The sequence below is a fragment of the Calidris pugnax genome, unplaced genomic scaffold, assembly GCF_001431845.1.
Source record: "Calidris pugnax isolate Ruff unplaced genomic scaffold, ASM143184v1 scaffold670, whole genome shotgun sequence".
NCBI lineage: Eukaryota > Metazoa > Chordata > Aves > Charadriiformes > Scolopacidae > Calidris > Calidris pugnax.
Window position 1 is genome coordinate 938 of NW_015091560.1, and position 9137 is coordinate 10074.

The 9137-nt window shown below is 49.0% G+C and overlaps 1 protein-coding gene across 2 annotated transcripts; it reads left to right on the plus strand.

The window, feature by feature from the left end:
* The first annotated feature begins 1045 nt into the window (after positions 1-1045).
* On the plus strand, positions 1046-7174 carry LOC106899845 (toll-like receptor 1). Of its 2 annotated transcripts, none has more exons than XM_014961770.1 (2): positions 1046-3159; positions 5731-7174. In XM_014961770.1, exons 1-2 carry the CDS (start codon positions 1046-1048, stop codon positions 6071-6073), a joined length of 2457 nt encoding a protein of 818 aa, XP_014817256.1. In that variant the 3' UTR covers positions 6074-7174. The 2 variants fall into 2 exon arrangements, with proteins under 2 accessions (XP_014817256.1, XP_014817255.1); XM_014961769.1 differs by having other exon boundaries at positions 1046-3028; positions 5600-7174.
* The last annotated feature ends 1963 nt before the right edge of the window (positions 7175-9137 follow it).

Consider the following 9137-nt stretch of genomic DNA (forward strand, 5'->3'; position numbering starts at 1 on the left):
AAACAGTTGATGAGTTGCTGGTGCTTCAGTTGTCCATGTGCTGTGTTAAATGCTTGATGAGAAGAGAGTGACCCCCAGGTCATGCTTTTCCATGAGAGGACTGATGCCCCCCCAGGTCTCTGCAGGCTGTTGGTGGACGTGGCCATGGATTAATTCTACTGGACTGTTTTCCATATCCACAAAAATCTTACCCTCCCTGGACTTTTTGATCCTTAGAATTAGTCATTGTCCAGTTGCCACTGTTTCTAGAGGGGTTCTTTGTTCGAGGTGCAACTGTGGGGTTATCTAGAGAGTGTTGGAGGTCTCCTGGGAAATCCTGGAGTCTTTGGAAGTGTCAAGTGTTTTCTTCCAGATTTTGGGTCCCACTACTCCATAGGCAGTGTTGGGTTCTGCCTTTGTGCTAGAGCAAAGCCAGAGCTGCTCAGCTTCTCTGATGGCTGCCCCTGAGGGGTGCAGGGCCCTGTGCTGGGTTTTTGGGGTGTGAAGAGGAACATCCTTTGCCTCTGCTGATGGAGGAGATTGTGCTGGTTCCTCTGTGTCCCTGGGGCTCTTGGAGGTCTGTCCCCAGGTGTGTCTGGACGTGGTGTGCAGGGAAAGAGCAGATGAGGGACTTGGGTTCTCCTTTACTCCTAAATGCACTGATGTCTGTTTGTACTGGTTTTGAATTTTTGAATATTGTTAAGAAATTTGTATTTCTTAACAAACTTACGATTTTTTAACTCACCACTGATTGTATTCCTCCCATGATATAGAAATTAGTTTGTACTGATCTGAGACAATCAGTAACTGGAATTAAAGAATGAGGGTGAGGAGGCTTGAGAAGAACTTAGAACACAAGTATGTAAACATGGAAGTTTTTTATTAAATAAATTTTCTATTGAGTTTTATTTTAGCAATGAAAAGCAATTTCAACAGTTCCACAATTTCATCAAATTCCATGTGTTTTCTTTTCACAGGGCTGGACTCATCACCGAGAAATACTGATCAGCAAACAAAGAACTGCTCCTGTGTTTCTGTAGGGAACGGAGATAAAGCTGGAAGCACAATGGGACCCTTCTCAAATACCCAGGTCTTTGCCTGTGTCTGTACATTCCTGCTCTGGAATAATATCCAGCCAAGTGTGGAAAATGAATTTATTGCAAATTATTCAAGCCGTTTGCTAACCAGTGTTCCAAACACCATTCCAGTCCGTACTCAGGTGTTAGATTTATCCCATAATAGGATCTCTGGACTTAGTACCTCGGAGTTTATTTCTCTTTCTGACCTCCGAGTGTTAAATCTTTCTCATAATCTAATTACGGAGCTCGACTTCGGCGTCTTCTTTTTCAATCAAGACTTAGAACACTTGGATTTGTCTCATAACAGCATTTTGAAAGTTTACTGCCTGACTCTCGCCTCCCTCAGGCACTTGGATCTCTCTTTCACCAAGTTGGCTGCCCTGCCCCTCTGTCAGGAATTGGGGCAGATGTCCCGTTTGGAGTTCCTGGGGCTGAGCGCCGCGACGCTGCGACGCTCCCACTTCAGGTACCTCACGGGTTTGCGGCTCCGCAAGGTCCTCCTGACCTTGGAAGACTTCTCCCTCTACGAGCCTCAGAGCCTGATGGCCCTGGACACGAGGAGCCTCCACCTTGTTTTTGCAGGAAACCAAAACTTCAGTTTTCCCCTCCTGTACGACGGAATGAGCACTTCAGAAACCTTAAGGATTGATAATTTAAGATACACCTTGAGCTCTGGCTATTTCCCCTCTCCTCCTTTAACGCTTCTGAAGGAGATCAAGACAACAGCTCTGATGCTGGACACCGTGGACTTACAATGGCCTGTCATTTTGCAGATTTTCCTGCTGGTTTGGTATTCGCCTGTGGAACGTCTGACTGTGAGACATTTGACTTTTTGGGGACCCGTGGAGGAGCTGCCCGGATATGAATTTCTACCTTTATTAAGTTCTCTGGAGGAAAGAATTTCTCTGAGTGGCTCCATGAAGGCGCTGACTTTGGAGCACGTTCGGAACAAGGTTTATTATTTCAACCAGGAGGTTCTGTACCGACAGTTTTCGGAGATGCCTCTTGCCAGCTTGACCATCTTCGATGCCTCCATGCCCCACATGCTCTGCCCCAACAGAACAAGCTCCTTCCAGTACTTAAATTTTTCTCACAACGCCCTGACGGATGAATTGTTCCAGAACTGTGGCACTCTGACAGACCTGAAGTTCCTTGTTTTACAGAGGAATAAATTGGAGAGCCTTCCCAAGGTCAGCTTCATGACCAGCCGTATGAAGTCGCTGAAGTTCTTGGACGTGAGCAGCAACTTGCTGAGCTACGATGGGCCTGCTGAGCCGTGCCGCTGGGCCCAGTCCCTCTCGGAGCTGGACCTGTCCTCCAACCAGCTGACGGATGCCGTGTTTGAGTGCTTGCCAGTCAACGTGCAGAAGCTGGAGCTGCAGAACAACCAGATCAGCAGTGTCCCCAGGGGGATGGCGGAGCTGAAGTCCTTGAGAGAGCTGAACCTGGCGTCCAACCGCCTGGCTGACCTGCCGGGCTGCGGGGGCTTCCCGTCGCTGGCCTTCCTGAACGTGGAGATGAACGTGATCCTCACCCCGTTGGTGGACTTCTTCCAGAGCTGCCCGCGGGTGAGGGAGCTGCAGGGCGGGCACAACCCCTTCAAGTGCTCCTGTGAGCTGCAGGCCTTTGTGCGGCTGGAGAGGCGCTCTGGGGGGAAGCTGTTTGGCTGGCCGGGGGCCTACGTGTGCGAGTACCCGGAGGAGCTGCGAGGAAGGCTCCTGGAGGACTTCCACCTGGCCGAGCTGGCCTGCAACACCACGCTCCTGCTGGTGACGGCTCTGGTGGTGACGCTGGCGCTGGTGGCCGTGGTGGCCTTTCTGTGCATCTACCTGGACGTGCCGTGGTACGCGCGGATGACGTGGCAGTGGACGCAGACGAAGCGGAGAGCTCGGCACCAGCAGCCCCAGGAGCAGGAGGGGGCTCTGCAGTTCCACGCCTTCGTGTCCTACAGCGAGCGGGACGCGGCGTGGGTGAAGGAGGAGCTGATGCCCAACCTGGAGAGGGGGGAGGGCCGCGTCCAGCTGTGCCAGCACGAGAGGAACTTCATCCCCGGCAAGAGCATCGTGGAGAACATCATCACCTGCATCGAGAAGAGCTACAGGTCCATCTTTGTGCTGTCTCCCAACTTTGTGCAGAGCGAGTGGTGTCACTACGAGCTGTACTTTGCCCACCACAAGCTCTTCAGCGAGACTTCCAACAGCTTAATCCTCATTTTGCTGGAGCCCATCCCTCCGTACGTGATCCCCGCCAGGTACCACAAGCTGAAGGCTCTGATGGCCAAGCGAACCTACCTGGAGTGGCCCAAGGAGAGGAGCAAGCAGCCCCTTTTCTGGGCCAACCTGCGGGCAGCCATTAACGTGAAGCTGCCAGTGGCTGATGGACAGAGGTGTGGGGAAACAGATTAGGAATCTTGCTCATGGAGTTTCTTCTGCTTTTTTTTATTCTGGGTGAAGCAATAAATGCTTTATCATTTCCAGTGGTTGTTGATGTATTTAACTTTTTCTTACAGAACCTTGTTTTTCTAGAGTCGTTTGTGCCGCCTCCTAACTGTAGGCAAAATTCAGCTCAGCATCCTGGTGTTCTCTGGTGATTGATACAGAGATAGCAGATGGACAGGAGTTTGGATGTGGGTTTTGCAACCCAGCTTGACATACTGCAGGGAATTTTTCTCAGCAGAATAAAATGTGGTGCAGTCACATGGAGGAATGCTTGAGTTTCTGCAGAGTTTGCAGAGCTGCATTGGTCCCAGGGCGTTGGCAGCTGGGTCACAGGACCTCTTTTGCTAGAATCGGCTTGTAAGAGAGGAAATAAGGCATCCTGAGAAGGTGTCTCAAAGTGCAGAGCTTGAGATTGTTCCTGGGTAGAATTTTCTCAGATTCAGTGAAGATTAAAAGGGTAGGACCCAGATACAGGATTCTGTGAACATCCAGCGTAGGTGGACAAACGTGGCCATGCTACAAGAGAGAAACTCAACCCCTACATCTTACTTTATGCTCATGATGAAAAGAATGTGTCCTTTTTCAGATGGAACAGTATCTTTTCCAGCACAGCTACGAGTTCTGATCAGAAAGGGAATAACCCCTCTGAGGCTGAAAAGACCTGCCATGTCTTGTGACAGCAGGTGAGACGCTGCGTTCACGGGGGCAGAAGGACAAGCTGCATTTGGGGTATTTGCTGTCCTTCCTAGAAATGCAGCAGGCCCCGTTACCCATAACTTGGGCTGCTTTGGCTTCTAGAAAGTTTGCTCTCTGGCAAACATTTCACAACTACTAAAGATGATCTCATTCTTGTCTTCCCTTATTCTTAACAAATGACTTTTAATTTAGCTTTGGGTTTTGTTTTTTTTTTTTGCCTGAGGTCTGACCATGCTGAGGTCTCTTGAGTTGAAGTCTTGAGCTGTGAGCGACCATTTAATGATTTGGAGGGGAGAGATCCAATGTAACACCTCTGCCTCTCTCATCCTGCTCGGCCTCAGAATTATTATAACACTCCTATTGCCAAATTGCAGGCGTTTCGTTCAGGGCTGCGGAAAGAAACACTTTCTGTGCTTCCTCTTCTCCCCCCCCCAACATTGTGTTAACATTTAACCCTTGGCAAACTGAAGAGGAACAGACCTAACTTGGTTTGCTGGTCCCTTTCACACAGCTGGGTTGTTACAGAGTCTCTGGCTTGAAAATTTTCATTGAAAGCCTCCGAGTTTTAGCTTTAGCAGCCCTTGAAACTTCTGTGGTAGCTTTAACATCCCCTGTTGTGTGTGAAGCTTTCAGACCCTGTGTGGCTGCTTCTGTCGGGTGGAGGAACCCCCTGGAAGTCAGTGAGTGCACCAGGAATCCCTCCTGTCACTCAGCGCCCAGCTCCTGCCAGAAATGAGTGATTTCTTTCAGGAGTGGAAGGTTTTAGCAGGGGGTTGCTTCCCACGTGGGAACTGCGTGACCTGATGCGATCAGATGCAGAAATAGATAATTCCAGGTTTCTGATACGTATCCAAAGTCCTTTTGTGAATCTGTTGGAAAGGGAGGCTTTTAATGAGCATGGGGAGCAATTCCAGCTTGTACTTTTGTACTTTGGAACCAGAAGCCCGCATACTAACAGATTTTTTGTTGTCCATTCTGTGTGCCAGACGATTGAGAGAACAGGTACGCGTGCAGTGAATTACTGCATCGAGTTCCTCTGACTCCACTGGAGGGGAATGATTTTCTCAATTTTCTCACCTTTTGGGAAGTGGCTGCCCTTTTCCGCGCGCCTCGGTGGTGGGAGTGTGGGACTGGCTCTGCACGGGAAGCTCTGACCGCGAACGTGCTCCAGGTATGAGGAAAAGGGAGCGTGTAAACACATTCTGATGTCAGACCCTGTGTCAGAGCAGGTTCCTGGCATTTGGCTGGTCACCTCGGTGACGAGCAGGAATGCTATTTTTCCATCCATCATCATATCAACACGCAAACCTGATAACGGGGGGGGCTCGGCACCAGCAGCCCCAGGAGCAGGAGGGGGCTCTGCAGTTCCACGCCTTCGTGTCCTACAGCGAGCGGGACGCGGCGTGGGTGAAGGAGGAGCTGATGCCCAACCTGGAGAGGGGGGAGGGCCGCGTCCAGCTGTGCCAGCACGAGAGGAACTTCATCCCCGGCAAGAGCATCGTGGAGAACATCATCACCTGCATCGAGAAGAGCTACAGGTCCATCTTTGTGCTGTCTCCCAACTTTGTGCAGAGCGAGTGGTGTCACTACGAGCTGTACTTTGCCCACCACAAGCTCTTCAGCGAGACTTCCAACAGCTTAATCCTCATTTTGCTGGAGCCCATCCCTCCGTACGTGATCCCCGCCAGGTACCACAAGCTGAAGGCTCTGATGGCCAAGCGAACCTACCTGGAGTGGCCCAAGGAGAGGAGCAAGCAGCCCCTTTTCTGGGCCAACCTGCGGGCAGCCATTAACGTGAAGCTGCCAAAATCCTTTGAAGGAAATGAGGAGCTGAGCGATGTTACTTCTACTGGTGGTATAAGTGAGTACGTGAATATCTGACTTGACTGTCTCGCCCTAAATTGAGTTAACCAATTTTTTATAGTTTTTTTACAGCCTTCCTAATTTGTAGCAAGATGTAAGTGTGCTACAGAAATGGCCATTGCTTGTTGTAGTCATCAAAGCAGTCAGAAGTCTTCTGTAGTTGCCCATCGTCAACAAAGGGAAGGAGAGAGAAATTTTCCTTGTCATTGCGCTTATTTTTGTAAGCCTGGGTTGCATTTATTTGGGGCTTTTCCCACTGAAAAGCCACATTTGAAAGTAATGAAACCAGTGGGTTTTTTCAACTTCCTCAAGAGTGTCAAGTCACACGTTTAGTCTTTGTTCTGACGTGGATGTTAAGGTGGGGTTAAGATGGCAGGGCTTGAGTTTAATTAAGTAATACAAAGCACAATAAAAGTCTGCATTAAATCCCTTCCTGTCCATTGGTTCAGTAGATCTCCAGGGTAGGGTGTCCCTGCACCATTAATCCCTCTTTAATACTCTCCTTCCTTTTCTGTGCTAAACATTCCCACTTGCCTAAATTTACCTACAATGTCATGATTTCCTAGAATATGCTATTAGTTAGCTTCAAGAAAATAGTTAATATCTCAACTTACGAAATTTTTATAGTGTTATGCTGTTGCTGCTTTCTGCTGTGATCATATTTATTCCTGTTTTCTAAAACATAGTTATAAATTTCAATAAAATATTTTTCTTCTTATGAACTCTTTCAATTGGAAGAGGGCAAAGAGAAAGAATCAATCTGTTGCCATTTTATTACAAGAATTTTACTCAGTTTTTCCACTGTAATTCTTCTGTTCAATCATAAAATAGATTTTATTGCAATCTCTCTGCAGCAGCTCATGAGTAACCTGAACGATAATGTGGTTTTATGGGTGTTTAGAGTACTTTTTATGCAATAATAGCAGGAGACCTCCTCATATTTATAGAAAATTGGCAACGCTGAAAATGAAGAGTGTGAATCAGAACTTGGGACAATGATTGAGGAAGAGTGGCAGGGCCAGAACTGTCCCTGAATTGGGTCATTTTTAAAGTGTTTAAACTTGGAAGGTTGATGTTTGGAGGTAAATCCCCTCTTATCTCCAGATGAACTTATCTCCACTGAACTCCCTTGCCTTGCCCTTTCGTTAGCAGGGGCTGAGGGTCTTCATGTGGGTGAAAAAGGAGTAATTTTCGTTGGGAAATAACTTCTCTGCTAAAATCAAACTTATTAATGACGTTTCTCGAGAGGAGACACCTCATCATTTGCTGTGCTTGGATTTGATTTGGCAATTTAATAAATCTCTCCTTTTTTTTTAATCCGGTATTAAATTTCCTGGTGTCGTTCTGCTGGTGGTGAGGAGTTGGGTAATTATACCTAGAGCTTAATGGAGCTGCCAAGGGGTGAGCAAGCTGGTGGTGATCCTTGGGGTGGCTGCCCAACCCCTGCCAGGCCTGTGTGGTGGCACCAGAAGAAGCGGTGGAACAGGAAGCTATGGGAGAGCTTGCTGGTGGCCAGAGGTGCTGAGACACCACTGTGCACCCACCTCCAGGCTCTGGGTAGTGGGGTGTCTCAACAGGATGCTGAGGGCCTGGTTTTGGGTGTAGGTCTTGGGAAGAAAATCTTTGTTAAGTCTTGAAGGGAAGTTGGCTACTGACTGACAACACATAACTGAGATCTTGGGGAGTTGGAAGGGACCTCTGGAGATCATCTCCTCCAACCCCCTGCCACAGCAGGGGCACCCACAGCAGGTCCCACAGGAACGTGTCCAGGCTGGTTTGGAATGTCTCCAGAGAAGGAGACTCCACCACCTCTCTGGGCAGCCTCTGCCAGGGCTCTGCCACCCTCACACCAAACAAGTTCCTCCTCATGTTGAGGTGGAACTTCCCATGTTCCAGTTTGTGCCCGTTCCCTCTTGTCCTGTCCCTGGGCACCACTGAGAAAAGCCTGGCCCCATCCTCCTGACACCCACCCTTGAAGGATTTATAGGTGTTGATCAGATCCCCCCTCAGCCTTCTCTTCTCCAGACTCCAAAGACCCAAGTCCCTCAGCCTTTCCTCAGCAGAGAGATGCTCCAGGCCCCTCATCATCTTTGTAGCCTCTGCTGTCCCCTCTCCAGCAGTTCCATTATGTCCTGAAGAACCTCCAGGGGCTGGGCCGGGGCAGAGTCCCTCCCCTCTGGGACTGTTCCCAAGCCCAGGTTGTAGGTAAGTGTGAAAGGAAGAGTTCCTGAAGTTTGCCAAGTTCATTGTTTTAGGATATTAACCCTTTCACACCCCTTTATCTCCATCCTTCCTACCTCCTGAATCTGCCCTCCCCAGGGCCGATCCTGCGCCACACGCTCCAGCCGCCCCGAGGACACTTCGGAGCTCCCTTGATAAAGCAGATTCATTTGGTTTTTCATTCAGGAAGTTGGCATCTGACGCTGTTTCTCATCAATTCTCTCTTGGCACTTCCATTTCCTCCTGCCCTGAAGCTCCGTTTCTCTTCAGAGGGTACACAAAGTGTTGATTATCATTTTTGGGGGGGTTTGGCCATGAAGTAGCAAAAGGCTTGTTTTCCCTGGTTTTTAGAAGGCAATATGTTGGTGAAGATTATTTAAAAAAAAAAAAATGTTTGCAGAACTGCTTATTTCGTTCCTTCTTAGAGCTTTTTTTGGTGGTGCCCAGTGACAGGACAGGAAGGAACAGGCACAAACTGGAACATGGGAAGTTCCATCTCACCACGAGGAGGAACTTGTTTGGTGTGAGGGTGGCAGAGCCCTGGCAGAGGCTGCCCAGAGAGGTGGTGGAGTCTCCTTCTCTGGAGACATTCCAAACCCTCCTGGACACGTTCCTGTGGGACCTGCTGTGGGTGACCCTGCTGTGGCAGGGGGCTGGAGGAGATGATCTCCAGAGCTCCCTTCCAACCCCATACTGTTCTTCTTGGAAAGAAGTTTTGCAAGACAGAGAGGACATGAGTATCTGGTTGAACTCTTGAAATATTGTCATGTTAATATCCATATTTATGAAAACGGTGCCAGGAGCTGCCAGGGCAGGTGAGAGCAGCTCGGTGTGTCATGAGTTCTGTTAGTGCTTGGCCAGG

Coding starts and splice junctions, on each gene's coding strand:
- LOC106899845 (XM_014961770.1), top strand. CDS start 1,046: ATGGGACCCTTCTCAAATACCCAGGTCTTTGCCTGTGTCTGTACATTC. Junction 3,160..5,730: donor TGCATCGAGAAGAGCTACAG/GTCCATCTTTGT, acceptor GAAGAGCTACAG/GTCCATCTTTGTGCTGTCTC.